This window comes from Panicum virgatum, chromosome 1K (assembly GCF_016808335.1).
Source record: "Panicum virgatum strain AP13 chromosome 1K, P.virgatum_v5, whole genome shotgun sequence".
NCBI lineage: Eukaryota > Viridiplantae > Streptophyta > Magnoliopsida > Poales > Poaceae > Panicum > Panicum virgatum.
The window spans coordinates 40,854,404-40,876,199 of record NC_053136.1 but is presented as its reverse complement, the minus strand read 5'-3'; the positions used below and the strand labels follow the sequence as shown (position 1 = coordinate 40,876,199).

Here is a 21,796-nt window from a genome sequence, read left to right as displayed (position 1 = left end):
TCGCTCGAGGGTAGCGAACCTACCCTTGAGTAGGGCGAATCATCTCCGTCTCGCTCGAGGCCACCCCTCGACGAAAAGGACAAACGGCCCTTCCGCTCACTCGCCCGTCGTACGGAGGCATTAAAGGCCAACCACTCCTCTACAGCGCCCAGGACAAACGGCGTCAGGCTGCCATTCCCCACAGTAGCTGTGACCGGAGTCCCGTCCGCCAACTCCGGTCACTGCTCCGCCATCCCAGACGCTGTGGCAACACTGTGGGAACCTGCGACGCGGTACGAGACGTGCTCGGCACAGTTCTCGTTACTATTCTGCCAACTCCTGCTGTCCGAACTCCACCTCACCACACCAACGGCCCTGGACCCGTCCCCTGCTCGGGAAGGGGTCCGGCGTCGCCACGTGTCCCCCAAGGATTGATGCTCAGCACTAGCAGCCGGAGGCCCGGATCTCCCCCCTCGAGGGGTCCAGGACCTCCATGTGACTCCCGGACCCCCTTAGCGCACGCGCTAGCACTCCGCCCAAGGGGGGCCCGGGACCGCCACGTGCCCCATTACTGCTGGCGCACATAAGTATGCAAGACCTTGGCCTGCAGGGCCCACGGAACGCCGCCGCACCACATCTGGAAGACGGTACACCCTACAGCGACGACCACGCCGCCTGCTGGGGCTGTCAGGACGCCGGCGCGATCTCCGCAAGACCGAGGACGATGCCCAGGACGACTGCCACGCCCGACGCCATGCCCCACAGTGTACTTCCCACAGTGCTCAGCCACTGCACCCCCGCGATTCGGGGGAAAGACGACGACTTCCACGATCCCCTGCGCATGTACACTGTCTCTCCTTGTGTCTATAAAAGGAGGAGGCGGGCTTCCTTTAAGGGGGACGCGGTCAGATCATTCGATAGTACGCAACACTCAGCACCACTGAGCCTCCGATATTGGCACTCGCCTCAATCAACTTCTCCTCTAGCAGAGACTTGGGAGCCTCCCTCCCTCTCTCATCTCGCCTGTACCCCCTACTACAGGCACCTCCGGTGCAAGATAATACAGTGCCCTCGCACACCCCCTTGCTGGACGTACGGCCCCACGGCCGGAACCAGGATAAACCCGTGCGTTACTGTGTTGCCTCTTGCATCAACATCTGGGACGAGGAAACATGCAGCATCATCACTAGTTGGGTCCGGACCGCCGGATCAGGACACCGACAATATTGGACCAGCGAAAGGTTGCTGCTCCCATGCCCAAATAACAAACTTATAGGAAATCAAAAAGTACATTCATGAGACGAGTGTAGTTCAGAAAAAAAAATTATGAGCCATCTATTGAAAGAAATGGAGCACTGGAAAATCAGTCCTCCAGCAGAACCGAAAGAGAGCAAGCACAAGCACAGGTTTTTTTTCTCACGTCACTTCACTTGCTGAGTGCCGTAGCGCTGGCGCAGCGTAAATTAACGGCGGGACGAGGCACCGGCCGGGTTCGAGGGCGCTGCAGCGCGGAGCAGACCGTAGACCGCCGGCCCCCGCAACCCGCCGGAAATCGGCAGCCCCAACCGGCCAACCCCCACATCCGCCGTAACAAACTTGCAGCCGCCTACGGAGCTCAACCGCGTCGCGCGACACCTCCTCGTGCTCCCCTGCGCGGCTGCACGCCGAGTCGGGTCGCGCGCAGTCGGCGTCGGGGCGGGACGCGCACGGCGCCGGCCTGGATCGGGTTTGTCTGCCCTGGGCGCCGAGGCGCGCCGTCCGGGTCGGGGGTTCTAGCCGCCTCGTGCTGTTGGCCTCGGGCCACCTCTCGCGGTCGGAATTCTGCAGGGACGATTTGGCTGGCAGCGGGTGCCTCGGGCCACAGGCGGCTGGGGAGGCAGCGTGGGCGTGCAGAGAATCACTGCCGCTCAGACAGTCGCCAACCCTCAGCGTGGCCGTGGGCACTGGCTGCAGGACTGTTTGTGCTCAGGCGTTGTACATAAGGCTGTAATATTACTGCAAACTTCTTTCTTCCAACGGATCATCATTATCATTCACTTATTCAAGAAAACACCGACTAGTTATGGGATTACGACAAGTGTGGTTGTCCAGCCACAGAATATTAGCATTTGAGGGGAGAACTAACAAGACAGGTACCAAAGGTTCCGGTGAAGTCGATGGTCGCTTTTGACATCAGTGGAGAGGAGAGCTGTCATGTAAGCCTTGGCGAGAACGTAAGGTATAATATTCCTTACGTCTGTTACGTAGTATGTGTATGACCAGCTCTGATCAGCATCGAGCAGGATAATATGTACACCAAAATCGTGTCCTCAATGGCCCACACTTCAGAACCCAACCTGTTACGGATCAGCTTCTCCAGCTCCTGCACAGAACCAAAAACATCTACAACGTGATAAATATATTGAGATGAACCGAGTAGTTTAGGTGAAATTTTATGATAGCTGGATGATGCAACTGAAGTGACCCTAATGAGTAGTTTAGGTGAAATTTTATGATAGCTGGATGATGCAACTAAAGTGACCCTAATGAGTAGTTTAGGTGAAATTTTATGATAGCTGGACGATGCAACTAAAGTGACAAGAACGAGTAGTTTAAGTGAAATTTCACGATAGCTTGACGATGCAACGAAAGCAATTAACTTCACACAATGTGAGTTTGTGGTACCTAGATTAAGCAGAGAGCAGCCAAGGGCAACGGAAGACTGTATCGAAAGCATCAAAATATTCTACTGGGGCAGCATCTGTTGAAGAGAGCACTTTGTACAGTTCAGCCAGCAGGCGACCACCCCTAGGAAGCCTGAAGTTGTTGGCTGGCGAATGTCACTTTCTCGTCTTTGTAATGACCTCAAGAACTCCTGTGAGCTTAGGTTACCATCACGGTCAGCATCAAATACATGGAAAATTATGTCCACTACTTTATCAGTCAAGTCCACTCCACAAACCTATAAAGCAAAGATTAGAAAATCATTCAGAAAACAGATCTAATATTTGTGAATAACTGTAGCGTGACTGCTATAAACAATCTGTATAGCTAGCAGCCTATGGCAGAACACTGCATAATAGGAGAAATGTGAGGCCCGGTGCTTCTTATGACTTATGAGGCAACTTGGAAGAATATCCCTCCATTGGTAACAGATGATTCAAACAACTACACAGGGCATATGTAGAAGACCTTACATGTGATGCAGCACGTTTCAGATCTTGCTTCGTCAACAAACCGTTTACTTTACCATAGCTGAAAATAGCCATTGCAAATGGTTCCAACCTTCGCCGAAGATCAGCAAATGCCTTAAATTCCTGAAATTCCAGATAATAATTTGAAAAGTATTAGATGGTGAACCCTAGAATTATGAGGACTTGATGAAGGTTTCTGGATAGCTAACGGTCCAACCTCAAAGGTAATGCACAGATCCTTGAGATCAGGATTGTCATCCAAATCATCAACTCTGTCCAGTAGCTTGTTTATGTGACTCATGTCAGCAGAAGCAACCATGGATAATGCAAAGTCCTTCACAGGAATTGTTTTGGATGATTTCACATCATAGTGACTGAACTCCAAGCGAACAATCTGGAGATGATTCAGCAAAATAAATGGATTAAAAAGTTCTCTCAGAATGTATTGGAGATAGTAAGAGGGGAAACGGTATTGATTTAGGCTTGTGGAACTAAGAATTTTTCAATCCTTTCAATGAATCCTTTAATGTTGATTCTATGATAGAGAAGCAAAATTTAGTACCCTAAAGATGCCAGATGCTGCTTAAGATCTAGTACAGAATTGAAATAATCATTAGACTAACACAAATGAGACTAATGCATTTACAGTAAAAAATTGGACCTTGGCCTTATCAGAGTTTAATGTTTCCAAGAAAAACACACTATATAGTCTGAAAACAAGGAAATTCAGGATAACTTGTGTATGCTCATAATCTGGAAGGATTTGGAATTTATTAATGACAGGCTGACAGCTTCTCCTTTTTCTACGTTCCAGAATTCGCAGCCTTTACGATGTACAAAAAATTGTTCCTAGTCTCCACAATTCACTTGCTTATAGAACTTCATTTAACCAATAAACTCTACATGAATTAGTCAGCAAACCTATATATATATACATACATAGGATAGTCATGTTCATCAATAGCTTCTTGAAAATCAAACTTGTTCTTGTGACATGCACAATATTCATTTCGTGAAACAATGAATTGTTTGGAGCTCTACAGAAACTCCACAAGCAAATGCTCAGAAAACAGAGTTGATTGATACTGTCGTGGTGCTGCAAACCACAGCCGGGTGGCGGAAGGCACCCGCCCTAGCCCAGAGTGTGTGTACTCAGGGGTTAGCTAGTCTTAGATCGATCTCACTCAAGAACATGATGAACACAGCAGGATTTAGAGTGGTTCGGGCCGCCAGAGCGTAATACCCTACGTCCCCTGTGTGTTGTATTGCCTTCCCACGAGAGTGAGAAGGTTGCGAGAGCTTGAGTCTGTCTGGATGTCCCTGTGCACAGCGAGCGCCTCCCTTTTATATCTCAAGGGGGCGCGTACACAGCTGTTGGGTCCCCGACAGCTGGGCCCAACGTTGTAGTATAAAATAACGTTCTGTTCATATATTATGGCGTCGCAGGCAAAGGGGATCCCTCTCTGGATTCCCTTGCCTGCTCCCGGAGCCCTTCGTCCATCATGTCCTGGCGCTGTCTTATCGGGACGGAGCCTGACGTAGCTAGTGGCATCGCCCGCCATGCTGCTTAAGCAGGCGGTGTAGCTTGCGGCGTAGGCGACATGATGGAAAAGTGTCGTGCTGTCGTATCCATTTAATGCTGCAGGCGGGCTCTGCGCGGCCGCGGCACAGGCGGCTGCACTGTGCTCCTTGGTAATACGCGGTGTACAGCGAGGCCTGACAAAGGTTGTCTCGCGTGCAGCGGCGGCAGAGCACGCCTTGTCCATCTGCATTAAATGCGGTAGGCGCGCGGGTCTTCGAGCGGAAGGCTCGCGCGCGAGCCCGTTCCTCCGGGCTACGTGGCAGCTCCGGACCCCTACGCGGTAAAGGGAGGTCCGGGCGGACGCAAGGGGCCTCGGACCCTTACGGGGGGTCCGAGGCCCCGGCGGTCAACATGGAGCTTCCCTTTTATAGAGACACGTGGCGTCTCCGGACCCTTCCCCAGGCGGGGAACGGGTCCGGGGCCGTTGGCCTGGTAAGGGAAGAGCCTGACCCGTGGGCCTGGCTACTCCGTCCTTTCCACGCAGTTACGGATAACTACGCAGGTCCTGCCTTGCTGCAGTAAGAGTGGGTATCCCTGCTACAGGGTACCGACAGATACACAACAGACATATTTGGCTTTTCATTATTAAGTCTCTCAAGTATTACATCAAGTTATCAACAGAAACATTACCTATAACCATACTTAAATTAATGAACGAAAGGATGAAAACAAATAAATCACCTCATCATGCAACTGCTTCAAAAAACTAGAGAACTTGTCATAGTGTAGGTGTTCATTCCCATCCTTGCCGAAGAAGTACTCAACCAGTCCACCATCTTCCACCAGCTGACCAACCTTACGTCCAAAGCGCAAACCATCCCTGTGGGAAGCTCCTTGCCTATTATAGGACCGCATCAGTGTCATCACTTTCTTAAACTCATCTTTATCAATTTCCCTGTGGAGACATAGTACCAAATGATAATGAGGATAAAATTGATAAAGAGCTTGCCGAATCTATTCATACCCTTACTAACAACTGAGAAGATTGGACATGTTCATAAAGTAAGTCAACAATGTAGCACAAATACTAGTGTTGAAAGGCATCATTCTGTAAAACCCATATACGAAATTGTAAAAAACATAAATTTAATAGGTTCAGAAAAGAGTCCAGTTTAGAGAGGGGGGGGGGGTATAATGCAGAAGTCGGACAAATTGAGATTTGGTCCCTTGCTTTAAGTCCCAGCTTAAAACATAAACATGGAACTATGGAAGCAGCAATTTGACAGTGTAGCATATTGGGAATTCGATACAACAAGTGTGATCAGGTGCTGTCAAAAGAAGAAAACATGGTGTTTCCATTCTCCCCAGGTATCAATAGCTATCAATTATCATCCGACACCAGTGTTTCCAAACAAGATATAATTAATCAATTATATTTCAAAATAAAATCTGTAAGTAAGCATGTTTGCAATAATTGAAATGATTAAGAGCTCACTGATATAACGGAGAGACCAGATACATGATAAAGTCTACGAGAATAGAGTATGAATTTATCAGGCCCAGTAGCTGGAATACATACCCATTGTGATCAAGGTCAAACATCTTGAAAGCCACATTGAAGCTTGATTCAGGGATGCTGAGTAATGTTACAAAGAAGATATACCTGCATGAGGCAACACCGCAAAATTATGTATGGCATACGGCCTACAGAAATACATAATACATAAGTACAGAAAGGCATGCAACACCAACACCATAGTGAGACCTACTTAGCTAAATGCCTCAATGTGTCATCTCCAAGCATGCATAGCTGAGAGGATGTTATAAATATATGTGGTAATATACCCTACAGTAACTTCTCTTAACGATCTCATTGCATACAAATAACTAGAAAAACACAAATAATTGCCAATATTATAGTGAATACTATACCAGATCAAACCGCAAACAAATATTTTGCCAGAAATCACAACCACTTACTCAGAAAAGGAGATGACTCCATCACCATTTGTATCAAATAGCATGAAAAAATCAGATGGGGCACAATGTAGCTCGCCAGGGTGGCGTTCCCCCTTCAATCTCCCTTCTCTGACAATTTTTGACTGGGATGGAGGGAAAACAGGAACGACCGCCCTCATCAAGTCTGTCGGTAACATGTACATTTCACCCTCTGGGTTGTGGACAGACGCAAAGTACTCGAAGATCTAGCAGTAGAAATGCGAGGATTAGAACGGCAATAAATTATTGGCCCATTTGCAGAGTGGTTATTCTGAATGTAGCATGTCACGGTTACCTTCTCCGGAGGGCTGCGCGTCCTAATCCTCTTCTCGTAGTTGAAGAACACCCTTCTGCGATACGAGTCTACACGAGGGCCATAACCAGATCATCATGTCGTTTCTACCAACCATGACCAAATTAACTTGAATAGAATAAACGACTACAAACGTCGGTGAAATCATAAGAACGCAAATGGCGAAAATACAATTAAAATCGGGTATGCAATGATAACCACGAGTCTCAAATCAAACAGAAAAGGGAACACAGGCTTCCACGTGAGGGGAGATATCACATTTCATCGATAACGCATAGTATGAGCTAATGATCATAGCGCCACGTGTCGAACCAGGGGTGCTCACCTCCGAACAGGAACCTGCGCTCCTGCTCCTGCTCCCGCTCCTCGGCGGCTCCGACACCGCCGAAAAAGGCGGAGAAGGCCCCCTTGCCTCCGCCGGCTACGGCGGAGGCAGCGTCCGCCACCTGTCCGGAGTCCGCGAGCGGCTGCGGGTTCGAGGGCAGCAGCCAGATCCCCAGCCCCGTCCCGGCGGCCACCGCGACCGCGGCGAAAGCCCTGGAGTCGCGGCGCGGGCCCGCCCCCTCGGCCTCGGCGGCTGCTTCGGAGAAGGCGCGCGCGCGGGAGGGCCCGAGCCGCCCGACGGCGGATCGCAGGCGGGTCAGCGCGGCGGCCATGGCGGACGGGGGCTAGCGGCTTCGATTCGCCGAGGACGGGAGGGAGGAAGCGGCGACGCGGGGGCGCACGGGGCAGGCGGGCGGGCGTTGGGCGAGGCTGCCGGAATGCGAGGGAAGGAATAGGCGATTAGCTGGCCGGCTTTGGTTGGGCTGCCTTTTTTTGTGGCCGCGAGACAAGGCCATGCCCGGCTTTGTAGGCTACGCAATGCGAAATAATTTTTTTCGTTTCTTAAAAAAGGGAACCGTGTGCGAAATATATGGCAGTGGTGTAGATAGTTCATTGGGTCACGTGATCTCGTTAACCTTTGGGGTAAACGCCTTGGTAACCCATGGCTCGATTTTTTTTATTCACATCCGAGGATAAGCGAAGGTACTTAGCTCTTAAGAGAAAATTCTAACTTAGCTCTTTGATCTTTGTGAGTAGCAAATGCTTGAGGCCTCGCTACATGGGTAGCTAATGCTCTATGTAATCGTAGAATTTTCCTCAACAAAATGCTAATGGATAGATCATCGTTCCGAGATGTGGTATGTTATGCTATATAATTTTGCTATGCGCATTGTTTGATGCGATAAGTATCATTAAGAATAAGTTTGTGACATAAATATTCCTGTAGACAATAATAAGATTATAGCTTGTTTAGAATTTGGATGGATTAAAGCTGATTTTAGCACCTATTAGCACTCATATTCTTGCTAAAATTTTTAAGTCTTGGCTAAATTTTAACCTACCACTCCTGTTTGGATGGACTATTGCTAAAGTTTAGTATTTTAAATATTAGCACTTCGATCTAAACATCCCTAATATTTTATAAAGTAATATAACTAATATTTAGCTTTGAATTTGTAGGCTAAAAATTAGTCCAAGCAGGTTGTTTGGAACTATGGGCTAATGCCCACTCTCTCTTTCATTCCCATGTCTAGGTGTGTGTGCATACTTATATTTTTGTGGGGACCATAAAAAAAATTAGCCCCATTATCACCCCTTGGAGGGGCTAAGAATTTTAAAAGAGATAATCCACTTTAATCCAAAATTATCCCATATATTCGGATGCATGAAAGATATGAGAGATAATCATTATCCCTATGTATCCAATCAGGCCCCAAGTCATCTCAAGAGTATAAGACTACTAGTCTACAAGGGACTCTTCCTTTAATGGGCGCCATTATTCATGCGTGGTGGTAAAGCATCTTAAAATTTAATTTAATTATCTAAGGACTGGATTTTAAAGAGGCCAGACTCAGATTTTATATAATTTTTTTAAGTATAAAAATATATAAAAACCAATTTGAATTGTGAAGATAGCAGCCTATTAGCCCCCTATTCATGCCACATCCTGTGTATCGACATTAACCATTTTTACGGGAGGACGACGGGCTTAATATGCAACAACTTCATTTCGTTCCCAGCCAACGGCCTAACCTAGCCCATCAAGCAACCAGGCCACAAAAAGGAAAAGCCCATCTGACCTCTCAAAAGAAATGGAAAAAGCCCACCTAGCTCTCATCCATATAGCCCACGGGACGAGTAGGGTTTTGTCTTCGGGCACGCCTTCTATCCTTGCGCCGCCGCCGCCATCTACGCCCGAGCCGCTTCCCCGTCAGTCTCTTCGAGCATCAACCATGGCCGAGCAGGTGAGTTGCGTCCTGTCGTTCACTGCCCGGGCTATCCAGTTGTTGTCTTTCGATAAAAATCGTGTGGGAGATACAATTAGTCATATCGCAGCGTTCTCTTGGCCCAATTTGCTATAAGGTGCCTTGCTTGCTTTTTTGTCTTGTTGGCAGTGGCACCTACAGATCTAGTCCTGTATTCTGGTTCTGTTAGAGATCGTTGCACTCTTGTGTAAGACGTGTAATGCGTAGAACAATGTATTTTTTTAGTACTATGGTTATTTTGCTTAAGTGGTATGGTTTGTTGTGCTTCATTAGTACCTAGTGGCTAGTGGTTCAATTCTGATGCTCTGAACTAGATGTAGATCCATATTCGAGCACTCTCGTCTGTGGATCAGTCTAATTCTGATTTCGCACAAGAGGATCGGTGTAGTTTTGTATTAAATTGTCACCGTTTTATCAGAAGATGGCCTTTGAAGCAGTTAGATTTAGCATTTTTTCTGACTTGTGCAGACTGAGAAGGCTTTCCTCAAGCAGCCTAAGGTGTTCCTCTGGTAAGAGAAAGTGGTATATTCTTTGTGACTTGGTCCGTGGTATTAGTTGTGTAACAAACTGCTAACCATGGCTTCATTTGTGTAGCCCGAAGAAGGCCACCAAGGGGAACAAGCCTGGCAAGGGCGGCAACAGGTTCTGGAAGAACATTGGCCTTGGTTTCAAGACTCCCAGAGAAGCCATTGAAGGTCTGTCATCTTGGTTGTCCAACAGATATTAGCTTATATTCTTGCCATTTTGGAACTTATCAGCTTGACATAACTAATTTACTCATGGGTTCTTACTGTTAAGCTAATTTACTCATGATTTGCTGGTTTTTTTAATAATAATTTAATAGGAAACAAGCATAGAGTCCTACTACTAAATCGAACTCTCTGAAAATTTATCTGTTACAAATGTGCCCTTTATCGAGCATCACAATGATCTGGGATGCTATAGAGCAACTATGAATGGTTAAGCTATCAACCTGTCATCATGTGACTGTTCAGTCTTTTCTACAACACTTGGGCATAATACGATAGCAAACGTATTGCAACTTGCAAGGTTGCTTTTCTTTTGCATGAAATTTTGATGTCTGGTTCTCTTAATGCCCCCATTGACCTCAACATTATGCTGGTATGCTCTGCACCTAACCTGGATGTGCATAGGATAATTGATGCTGATGCAGATGGCTTGACAAATTGTCTTCTAATTCTTCCTTGGTTCTCTTCATGCACTTGTTTCTATATATTACTGATTCATTATGAATTGTCTGTTCCCTTGCATTAGATTGTTTGATGTGGAGATGACTTTTTATTTCATCATTCGCTTATGGTTGGTTAGCATCTTCATTATTCCTATTGGAAATCCATTAACACATGAATATTTGAAACCTGATGTCGGTTTGTCTGTTTTGCTGTTTTCATTGCATCTTAACTCAGTATTGCTTGTGCGTTTCTGCCATACCCTGTTCAGTGCAGAAAATCTGTAATCTGTTAAATAATGCAATCTGTGACATGTGTTTGTCATTTTCCTTGTATCTGCAGGAACCTACATTGATAAGAAATGCCCGTTCACCGGCACTGTGTCAATTAGAGGTCGCATCATTGCGGGAACATGCCATAGTGCTAAAATGAACAGGACTATCATTGTTCGTAGGAACTACCTTCACTTCGTCAAGAAATACCAGAGGCAAGTGAATGTCTTTTGTGGTTTACAAAGTTTCACCGTATTATTTCACTGTACTGACTATTATACTTGTACAGGTATGAGAAGAGGCACTCTAACATCCCTGCCCACATTTCCCCCTGCTTCCGTGTGAAGGAAGGAGACCACGTGATCATTGGCCAGTGCAGGTAAAAGCAGTTGTGATCGATCCTAGATCGAGCTCTGCCTTTCCATCTGAAATTTTTTTATCTTCGCACCCAGATCTTCTCAATACCTTTGTGCCATGCAGACCACTGTCCAAGACCGTGAGGTTCAATGTGCTGAAGGTGATCCCTGCTGGGTCCAAGAGTGGTGCAGTAAAGAAGGCATTCACTGCTGCCTGAGATTCTGAAAACCACAGATCATCAGATTTTGATGTCCCATTCTGTATTGCTATTTGATCTGTACTAGGATTTTTGACTGAAAATATCGTGAGAAATTAAAGTCAAAGAGCGGCTGAATTCAGCAATATTGTCAAGACAAAAAAGGTTCTGTAATACTATGTTGTGAATGCTTTGTTTCAGTTAGAAGATCATTTTTGTTGCTGGTTGCAATAATGCGGGCTTTCAGTTGTTCTGTCTAGTGCCGCATCGTCTCAGACGAGCGGTCTAGGCATGAATCGCTAAGATCCACGCCGGATTTGCTGTCAGGTGGAGCTATGAGTGTCATTTGCAGTAGAGTAAATGCTCATGTATCTGTGCCAGTATCGACCGTATCTTTGCTGCCCGTATCTGTTTAGAATGCATTAACAGCGTAGCTTTTGTGGTGACACCAGTTGCTGCCAATTCATCTTCGGATCATCATCAATTCAGCATGACCGGGAGCATCTCCAGCAGATTGGTTATCTCTCATATTTTATATATTTTCTTTTAATTTTTTTTGTAGTAAGTGCTATGGTAGATTATCTTTCAAAAAATGTGCTATGGTAGATTAAGCAAAAGATAGGGCGAAGGGAGGAACTCTCTACATTTGAGCAAGAGGGTGTGTTTTGAAGATTGCTAAAACTTTTTTGATATTAGTGATGGATTGATAGTCTGCTGGAGCATCTTCTATCACCAAAAAGATAAGTTTTTTATTGAGGAGAGAAATAGGTAATATGCTGAAAATGCTCTGGTTTCATGTGGCGCCCTCCTGGCCTTCTCGCGATGCTAGCACGCTGGCGTGCAGCGTGATGCGCCATCCCGATTCCCGACGGCCTGAACTGACGTGCAAGATGTGCGGAGGCACAAGAAACCCTTTTCTCTCTTCAGCCAAGAAGATACGTGACCCAATCGCTTTTTTCCGTCCGTGTTCAACCTTAATCCCGACGGCCTGAACGTGCAAGATGTGCGGAGGCACAAGAAGGACGCGGTCTTCATTTCTGAGTATAGTTGTAGGATTGTTTGTATACATATAGTGGTGTGAGTGAGGTGTGCATGTGTAAAGTATGCATGTACATGTATGAACAGATACTGCAGCTGTACTCAGATGAGAGACTTCAAAAAAAATTCTCTCTTCAGCCGAGAAGATACGTGACCCAATCGGCCAGGCCCAACAAAGATCAACGGCGACGCGCTTCTGGCCTGGGTCTTCCCGTGTGCACACCTGACTGAAGTCTGAAGCCAACAGATCCGTTCCCTCCGTGGACAAGGACATGGCCGGAAACCTCCAACGCTAGAGTACAGTGGTGTCGCGGTCTCGCCCTCCCAGATCAGTTCCTTCGTTTTCTCATTGCGGTCTAGAGTAGAGTCTTATACTTGGGGTACAAGCAAGAAGCGAGAATAGCGCAGGGCCGTCGAGCAGCGACACGGATGCTCTGGAATACTCCAGGGGTGCTCTAACCATGTGTGAAAACAGTTTCTGCGTTGATCGCTCACGCAGTGATTTTTTGGCTGTTCAGATCAAATAATCTATCCAGCCTTTAGCTTGTTTGAGCTTCTCCGTCACAAGACTCGCGACAGTTTCAAAATGGTATGAAAATATTGGTGTTTGGAACAGTAGACGGTGTGTTTATAGTTGGATCAAAACCAAACAAAAAATAGGGCCTCTTTGTTACCCGGTGGCTATATGGCTTCATCTCCGTAACAATTTTTAGCCGAAGATTAGAAGGATTAAACATAATCTAATTATAAAACTAAGTACATGAATGGACAGAAAATCACGACACGAATCTATTAAGTCTAATTAATCTGTCATTAGAGTTTATTTACTGTAGCATAATATTGTCTAATTATGGTTTAATTAGACTTAAAAGATTTATCTCGCAATTTCACCCGGAGGCTGTGAAATGAATTTTGTCAGTTATCTATATTTAATATTTTTAATTAGTGATCAAACGTTTATTGTAGCGCTGGAAAAATTTTGATAGCTAAACGAGGCTAGGTACCGCGCGTTACCGCGCGCGCCGCTGATTCCTCGGCGAAATCGGCCAGACCAACGTGCCAGCGAACGGAAGCTCATCAGCTGTCTGCCTGTCTGGGCATGGATGCGACACGGTGGGGAGAGAGAGATGTACAGTGAAGCATACCTTCGCGTACAAGTCTCCACGTACCCAGACCCTGAGCAAGCGGACAAGCACTTGGCAAGCGTTCCAGAGCCCTCCACGCCGTTCTCCTCGCACCTGCACCTTATCCTCTTCTTGCTCCCCTCCTCTCTCCGTCCAGCGAGCAACCTGCAATCCCCCAAACCCCTCACCGAGATCATCCCTCCCGGCCCTTCTATATATCCATCACCAGCTCATCCCATTCGCATCATCACCTGCAACGAGCAATCAATCCCCAGATTTTTCACAGGCGGAAACACGCAAAGCCGTAACTAGCAGCTCATCGACCGGCTAGCAATGGCGGCGGCGGCGGCGGAGGGGGCAGCGAAGAAGAGCGGCGGCGAGATGACGGTGGTGCGCGGGCTGGACGTGGCGCGGTACATGGGGCGGTGGTACGAGATCGCCTCGGTCCCGTCCTTCTTCCAGCCCCGGGACGGCCGGAACACGCGCGCCACCTACGCGCTGCTGGAGGACGGCGCGACGGTGCACGTGCTCAACGAGACGTGGAGCAAGGGCAAGCGCGACTACATCGAGGGGACGGCGTACAAGGCCGACCCCGGCAGCGACGAGGCCAAGCTCAAGGTCAAGTTCTACCTCCCGCCGTTCCTCCCCATCATCCCCGTCGTCGGCGACTACTGGGTGCTCTACGTCGACGCCGACTACCAGTACGCGCTCGTCGGCGAGCCGCGCCGCAAGAACCTCTGGGTAAGTCAGTTCGTCGAGTTCTCTTCACTTCAGGTTCAGGCTGAGGATTGATGAAGACAAGGACCGTTCGATTCCACTGCGCGCGTGTGCTTATCTATCGATCACTGCGCGCGCGCGTGCAGATCTTGTGCAGGAAGACGAGCATCGACGAGGAGGTGTACAGCCAGCTGCTGGAGCGGGCGAGGGAGGAAGGCTACGACGTGAGCAAGCTGCACAGGACGCCGCAGGACGACCCGCCGCCGGAGAGCGACGCCGCGCCCACCGACACCAAGGGGGTCTGGTGGTTCAAGTCGCTCTTCGGCAAATGATCGTCCATCGCGTGCTGCGCTTTGCTCTGCTTCTCGCTTGCTTGCTAGCTAGCTAGTACACTAGTGTATCTCTCTGCTATAATCCGTGCCGCGCGCGGCGAATAAAATTGGATTGCTGCTGAATTCGTCTCCGTCTGCTGTTATACCTATGTGTATGTTCTTGTTGCGTTATACATGTGCTTGGAATTTGGAGGAATCGATGGAGTTAATCAGAATGTACGTCTTGTTAGTTACTTTAGTATTTCTAGATATATAATTTTACTATGTAAACTAGACATTTGGAGTATGTATCTAGATGGGTGCTGTAATTGTTCCCAACTAGCATGCCAGATGGGACCATCTCCTACGAAATTCTCAGGAGATTTAGACGTTTCGAACTAGCTACCATTCATTTCAAACGCTAAATCGAAACAAAACCCACTGGCCAACAAATTGGTAAGCACCCCAAGCTGCTGCTGTGGATCTTTCCTCTTGCTTCGGTCAATCTAGGGCGGAAAGGGGGCGACTCTAATTTGCCGCCGTTGATCTGGCCTATCCCGGCCGATCCCTTTCCCCTCCGGGCGTCGCCGGCGGCGCTTCGGAGATGGGGATCGTGCTAATCGACGGCCAGCGGTGTATAGACTACTAGCTATACTAGGTATAGATTTGTAGGTCTAGCTTTGTCGGCCATGGTGCGGCGGCTTCGCTTCCCTGTCGACTTCGGGGACGATGACAGGTCCGTCTGTCATCTCCGGGGTCGATCTGGCCGATCCCTCTCCCCTTTGGGTGTCGCCGCCTGCGCTCCGAAGGTGGGGATCGTGCTAATCGACGGTCGGCGGTGTATAGACTACTAGCTATACTAGGTATAGGTTTGTAGGTCTAGGTTTGCCGGCCATGATGCGGTGGCTTCGCTTCCCTGTCAACTTCGGTGACGATGACGGGTCCGTCTGTCATCTTTGGCGAAGCTGTTTGGTGGATTTTGCTTCCTCTCCTCTTCCCTGGATGTGGCGACATAGTTGGTGTTGGCGGAGCATCCGGCGAAGATCCACGGATGAGGTTTGTTGGGCTCTATCTTCTCATTTCTATAGATGAAAGTTCGTTCCCACGGCGCACAGGGAAGCTGTCCACGTCGGCCCGAAATCAAGTGCCCGTTCGATCGTCATCTGAGGGTTGTGATTCTACCTCAGTTATCCTCTCACGGGCGCTGGTTTTTCAACACGGAGTGTCCTGCGTTCATATTGCTCCCGCACGACGGCCCGCTCATGACCGGCAACTCACTCTAGAGGTTTCCATTCATCCAGATGAAAAAGCACTTTTTCATCGGCTTGCTTCCCTTATCTTCCCTCTCGTCTGCTTGCCACCGGCCATATGTGCGCCAACTTGCTCCAGGAGCCTCCCCATCTCGTCCTGCACCTCGAGCTGCCATTTCCCAGGCCGGCCGAGCCATTCCCCGCCGTAATCGGCGATTCCGGCCGGGCGGAGCAGCTTCCCCCGCGGAAGCCCAGCCGCCGTCGACCCTCTCCCTCAAGTCCTCCGCCCGAATTGAGCTCCTGGTCGCGCGCTGTGCCGCCGTGTCTCCACGCATCGGCAGTTCCGCCTGTCGCGCCCACCGATGCGCCGCACCTTGGGGAGCCTCGCCCAGCCGCTTTCGCTACCAAGCGCTCGTCGTCGATGAGCGTCTGAACGGCCGGCGCACGAGGTCAGCCCGCCTCGGGGCACACCTGGCTGCCCTGCGGGACTCTACAAGTGAGGCTCGATCCCAGGAGGCCGCGTCGCTTCTCCATGGCCACCATTGTCGCCGGAATCGCCCTTTCCCCCGTGCTCCTCTGCTTCAAATCGCAACCAAGGACCTCGGACTCCCTCGCTCAAAGGATCTGCATCTCTCCCTCAAGTCTGGATCTCTGGGTTCCTTCTCTCCCCCGTTACTCCTGTTTCCTACATCTCTGCAGGCGACGCCCCGCGGCTGACCCCAGACCCGCTGCCCCGAGGCCGACGACGCCAGCCAGCGCCGACCCCAGGAGCCACAGCCACCGTTCCGCGGCCAGCCACTAGCAGCGCGTGTCCAATAGGGGCAGGGCAGGGACAGGCGAGCGATGGCCCACAGGCACGTGCGGCATGGGCTCCTGCGGCTGGCCAGCGGAGGCCGGAGGCTTGCGCCCCCCCCCCCCCCCCCCCACGGGGCTCATCAAGGTGGACCAGGTCCTCTACTCCTCCGTCGTGTACCCGCACAACTATGGCTTCATCCCCCATCGACGTCCTAGTCCTCACGCAGGTGAGGCCGGTCGATATCAGGATTAATTTCAGAAGGCTTAGCATAGCCATGCCCAAACCTCCATCGTGCTCTGCGTTGTTCGTTTTTTTTAAAAAAAAAATCTAACAACTGCATGCCATTGGCAACCAGGAACCAGTTCGGCCACCTCCCATCCACGGTCACCTTCAGTTTCGGCCTGTTGCCAAATCATATTAATATATGATCATTTAGATAATTGTCTATACATTTCTATTCAGCTATATTAATTGTAGACCTCACCACTGATTGCAACGGTACCTAAAAGCAAATAGAATCACATAAGAGTATATTATAGATCTTCTTTTATTTTTTTGATTTTGGCCTAGAATATCTTTCTTTATACTTAGTCAAGTTATCTTAAAATACCATTTCATATTAGCAGTTGTACGTTGCATATTTATTTTCAGGTTTATTGAAATGCCTGCAAAGTTGAAGAGATTCCAGAAATTGTAAGATTTTCGATACGTTTGACCTTCAGTCTTGATGCTTCATTATTTTAGTTGGGACTGAAAGTTAATACATCTTTGGGAGGCTACCGATCAGGATAGGCATCCTAACTGAAGCAATTCTTGGAAGAGATAGTTTCAAAGTATTGTAAATTCATGTCATTCAGTATGCTAATGATTCACTTAAAATGTGATATGAACCTGTATCACGCTAGCTATTGTACTTATCTAAAAATAGATTTCATTTCTGGGACATATTTATTTTCCCAGAAAGTTAACAAGGAACGACGGTGCAAAAGAATTATAAATTAGTTCAAAGGAAAAGTTGTTTGCCAACCATATTATCATAGTTAATTGTGTTTACATATTGCTGGGTATGCTACAAACAGCTCTTTACACAGCGACCAAATAAAATTAATCTTATCCATGCAAATGTACTAGGTTTTCGTTTCATATCACAAATAGATCTTGCAATACAATGAGGTCTGTCCAGTAAAACTATCTAAATCACACCTGCTTACATTCAGTTACATTTTCCATGTTTCCTTTTATTTTATTTTTTCTAGAACTACCTTTTGTTTTTTGCTCATACCAGTCAATTAAGAAGCTTAGCATAGCATCTTTTTTTTGAGCTAATTGTTTACAAATGTGCTCTTATAAACAGTTGCAGGCTGTGGCCGTTTAAAGCAGATTAGTTTGCATTGAAATGGCTGCATGGTTCAAATTTGAACCTTAACTAATATTATCATGGCAGCATCTTGTGAACTGCTTCAACGTCCATCGACTCTTGAACTGGCGCAAAAGCAGTCAGCTGTTTTATTTTGCTGGTACGTAATACAAAGCTAATTAACTTTCACATCTTCCTATGCTTCCATGTGCATTTTTTACTATACTAACAAATTTCTTGTGCATACTGATTATCTGCAGAAATGTCATGTTATCCCGGTGAGCAAATTTGAAACTTATTACCATGTAGTTCTTGAGATGTATCAAATCTTTGACATTGGCAGGTACTATGAGCTACTTTTCTTCAAACTTATTAATTGTTTGAGTTCTATGGCCAGATTTGGTTGATGTCGGTATTTTGTACTTGAAGAATAAAATGAAGTACCATATATTATAAGACACATCTATTCTTTTTCATATATATGCATGGTTATTATTTAGTTTTGAAAATGCCATGTAGTCTTGTCTGACCTCAATATGTTCCTGAACTAAAATAAGCAGTCCGTACATACTTGGAGTAGTGTATGGAACATCAACTTAAAGTTTGTGTTTGAATTAAAAATGCAGAGTATACTTGGAGGCCTAATGCAATGTTCTTAACACATCTCGGAATTCCTGAATTAGTGTATTGAAAAGTTTGACCTCAAACAAAGATTGTAGGTCTGATATTCAATATTGTAGCAGTGCTTTGCCTTATATGACTATTGCATAATGTAATATTAAACATGACCAGCCAGCTTGATCAATCAGAGCTCAAATAAGGGAAAAGGGGCGTAGGTGATAAGCTCTTTCAGTTTATGAAACACCATTATTGGACCTTAACCCCACAGAATTGATTTTATCTGCTCTGATATTAACTCTTTACCTAAATTTATTTTCTTAGCCCTTGGGTTTCATGGACTGAGATACTACTTGTTTTACTAATTCTAGAGAGATCAAATAATGGATAAGTTCATATCTTGCCTGATCTTTTCAGAAATCATCGGTAGGACATGCAAGCCTAACATGTAGCTCAAGTGTCCATCCCCTCTTTCTATTTCAGTTCTGATGCACACCGCTTGCTTGTTGTATTGCCTGCGCAAAGATCGAGTATACATTTTCTTTAATTAACTGCTTTTCAGTTCTCTGCATTTGCATACTCTATTTCAGCAGTACAAGGTTGAATGATTGACTAGCTAGATCAGTGGTGTGTGACGTTGTGATGTGTGAAGACGCAATTAGTAGCAGACAAAAAAAACTGCTTACTCGGCTGATCGCGTGAAACTAGGTACAAAAGAGTTTGAAAATAGGTACGAAAATAGTGTGAAAACATAAAAAAAATTATCCTTCGTATGATCACTAACAACACGGTTCACTGCTCACTTGCAGGTATTCGTGTTCCAAGTATGAAAACGTTGACAAGTTATGCTTCCTCTTGTCATGCTGATCATATAAATGGCCTATCATAGAAGAGTTCTTGTTCTTGACCTATGATGACATTGCACGTGTCCCACAAATTACTCCAGATCCGTAGCATACAATTGGACTTGTGCTTTTTCCAGGTTCTCCTCTCCTTATTTACTCTGACCATATCCTCTTCTGGTAATCTTTTACCAGTACTTTGTCAAACGATTCTGTGTAAAGCAAAGAAGCCTTGCTCTTCTACAAAATCTTGATATTCCAAGATCATTCAGCTTCTATCAAACGATTTATGTAAAGTCAAGAAGCCTTGCCCCCAGATAAAATATTTATATTCCAAGATAATTTAGCTTCAATCAGCAGCGTCACCAAAGTTGATTAGTGGCCTTCGGCACTTAGAACGGAGAAACTTTATTACCATCGCATTATGTACTATGGTCTGAACATTTCTATTTATTACTATTTTATTTCTTACAAAATACACGCCTACTAACTATTTTACTAATGGTATGTTGCTCCAACACCAAATCTCACTAGGATCTTAACTTCCTGGTAAGTTCCGATGTAATCAACTGCTAGAACTCTTTGGCACGATATCATATCTTTCATTGTAATATAACTGCAACTGCAAGTACTATTATATTTTTTTTATAATAAAGCCAGTAAATTCTTTTCCTCTACAATCACAATCTACTAAATTTACAAATTTCATTATTCAGATCGATGGCCAATTAACAAATAAGTTATGGTCGACTAAATTAAAAAAACTTGCCCAATACTTTAACGCACATGGATTGCATCTATTGTATGTACCAAGTGAGGGGATTATTGGCCCATTCAACAAATACTTGAAGGTTTGACACATTAACAAATCTCAGACATACTATTGTGGTTTTCATACAACCAATTGTGCTTTTGGATGCCAACAATTGCAGAAAGGGATAAAAACACGAGATACAAAGACTTTAGAACGCGCGCGATAGCGCGCGTCATGCACTAGTGTTTGGGATGGAGTACTTGTGTACCCCCAGTGGGTTTGCGTCCCGGGTCGGTGGCTTCGTCATCGGCGCCGGATTTTCTAGGCTTCTGCTACCGACTGGTGGTGGAGGCGTTGGTTTGTTGCTCTGCTCGTCTTCGGTGAGGTGGTGGCCGACGTCCGTTCAGTGGAGTAGATGCGCCTTGGGTGTGTCGGGGCGTTGGATCTTGCGGCATCGTCCATGCTGTGGAGCCCCTCGCCGAAGCAGAGGAAGAGCAGTCTTTGCTCTTCGTTGTCCTCGGCGACGGGGGCGACTGGAGCAGTTGGAGGAGATGATCCTAGTGTACCTACTTATAAATTTCTCTTTCTTTGAAGTCTTGAATGTAATATGGGTTTTTTTAATACAAGTTCGCCCCTTTGCCAAAAAAAAAAAGAAGAAGAGAGAAACAAAACCCACTAGTCAGCTGGGCCACATATTTGGGCCACTAACAGTAGCCTGGTAATGGACCAGCCCAGCCTTCAATAAGGCCTTTTATTTTCTGAAAGCTTATTCTGTTTTTTCTATTTATGATTTTTATAAGATCAATGTTATACATCACCATATTCGACTCACTCACTAGTGACCTTCGTCGCTTTACGCTATTATATAATCTTTTTTGCGGGTACAGTACTATTATATACTGTCACCACTAGTGGCACATATCACTCCTAACTCCTACCTCAAGTAGTGATCCATCTGGTGGCGTTTGGATGCATGGTGGAAAAAGGATAGGGATATGGTATTGGATTATGATTATGTGGGTTATGGATTGTAAAATAAAGAATTTATTCTATTCCCATGTTTGGATGTTAGGGATTGGGTATGAAAAATGATTAAATGAATGACTGAAGTGCCCTTTTCTTATATGCATGTGTTCTTTAGGTTTGAGGACAATTTTGTAATTTTAGACATTATATCCCAAGCCCCTCACCATAGCCCACCTCACCCCTCTACCTGGGATATGAATGGTGGGATATGAGTCCATCATATCCATATCCTAGAGCTCCTTTATTTCCCAAAACCAGAATCCAAACATTGCAAAAGATTTATCCAAGCCATCGTATCCCTATCGCACCATTCATTTCCCTATATCCAAACACCGCCTCTGAGTTTGAGATCAACTTTTTTTTTGGTGGGAAATCATTAGCAACGGTCACCATTAATGCAAGAGAAGCCAATGATGATCCAAAAGATGGAGCAATCCATCTTCATGTTTGAGAAATCTTTAGGATTTTTTTCTTCCTTGTCTGTAACAATTTTTAAGTTTTCTAGGGATAGAATAATTTATTTTATTCAAAACATTTTTTTATCAGTACATCCTCCTCGTCATTGTCTTTTACTCTGATGTGGGAGGTGCTGGTAATGACAGGGAGTCGGAGATGAGTCCCAGCTTCCAACAAATACGACAGATTAAATAATTT

At 46.3% G+C, this 21,796-nt stretch overlaps 3 protein-coding genes and 1 long non-coding RNA gene across 11 annotated transcripts; 3 read left to right on the top strand and 1 right to left on the bottom strand.

Annotated features, from left to right (window-relative positions):
• Positions 1–1,954: 1,954 nt before the first annotated feature.
• LOC120708325 (calcium uptake protein, mitochondrial-like) lies at positions 1,955–7,802 on the bottom strand. 2 transcript variants are annotated; one of them, XM_039993532.1, is made up of 9 exons: positions 7,311–7,802; positions 6,968–7,035; positions 6,655–6,878; positions 6,254–6,337; positions 5,416–5,629; positions 3,370–3,546; positions 3,156–3,275; positions 2,644–2,920; positions 1,955–2,341 (listed from the first exon to the last, which is right to left on the bottom strand). In XM_039993532.1, exons 1-8 carry the CDS (start codon positions 7,639–7,641, stop codon positions 2,705–2,707), a joined length of 1,434 nt encoding a protein of 477 aa, XP_039849466.1. In that variant the 5' UTR covers positions 7,642–7,802; the 3' UTR covers positions 1,955–2,341; positions 2,644–2,704. The 2 variants fall into 2 exon arrangements, with proteins under 2 accessions (XP_039849466.1, XP_039849473.1); XM_039993539.1 differs by having other exon boundaries at positions 1,955–2,361; positions 7,311–7,790.
• A 1,328-nt stretch (positions 7,803–9,130) lies between these two features.
• On the top strand, positions 9,131–11,540 carry LOC120708338 (40S ribosomal protein S11-like). Of its 3 annotated transcripts, none has more exons than XM_039993564.1 (6): positions 9,131–9,273; positions 9,763–9,803; positions 9,889–9,989; positions 10,827–10,971; positions 11,046–11,135; positions 11,237–11,540. In XM_039993564.1, the coding sequence occupies exons 1-6, from the start codon at positions 9,262–9,264 to the stop codon at positions 11,328–11,330; spliced, it is 483 nt and encodes a 160-aa protein (XP_039849498.1). In that variant the 5' UTR covers positions 9,131–9,261; the 3' UTR covers positions 11,331–11,540. The 3 variants fall into 3 exon arrangements, with proteins under 3 accessions (XP_039849498.1, XP_039849491.1, XP_039849484.1); XM_039993557.1 differs by having other exon boundaries at positions 11,233–11,540; XM_039993550.1 differs by having other exon boundaries at positions 11,209–11,540.
• A 1,990-nt stretch (positions 11,541–13,530) lies between these two features.
• Positions 13,531–14,757, top strand: LOC120708315 (temperature-induced lipocalin-1-like). Its single transcript, XM_039993522.1, has 2 exons — positions 13,531–14,212; positions 14,335–14,757. The coding sequence occupies exons 1-2, from the start codon at positions 13,805–13,807 to the stop codon at positions 14,518–14,520; spliced, it is 594 nt and encodes a 197-aa protein (XP_039849456.1). The 5' UTR covers positions 13,531–13,804; the 3' UTR covers positions 14,521–14,757.
• A 1,060-nt stretch (positions 14,758–15,817) lies between these two features.
• Positions 15,818–19,864, top strand: LOC120708297. Of its 5 annotated transcripts, none has more exons than XR_005689319.1 (5): positions 15,818–16,771; positions 16,901–18,062; positions 18,163–18,245; positions 19,083–19,250; positions 19,330–19,864. It is a non-coding gene; the product is annotated as an uncharacterized LOC120708297 (long non-coding RNA). The 5 variants fall into 5 exon arrangements; XR_005689321.1 differs by lacking the exon at positions 15,818–16,771 and having other exon boundaries at positions 16,778–17,238; positions 17,321–18,062; XR_005689322.1 differs by lacking the exon at positions 15,818–16,771 and having other exon boundaries at positions 16,778–18,062; positions 19,114–19,250.
• Positions 19,865–21,796: the final 1,932 nt, after the last annotated feature.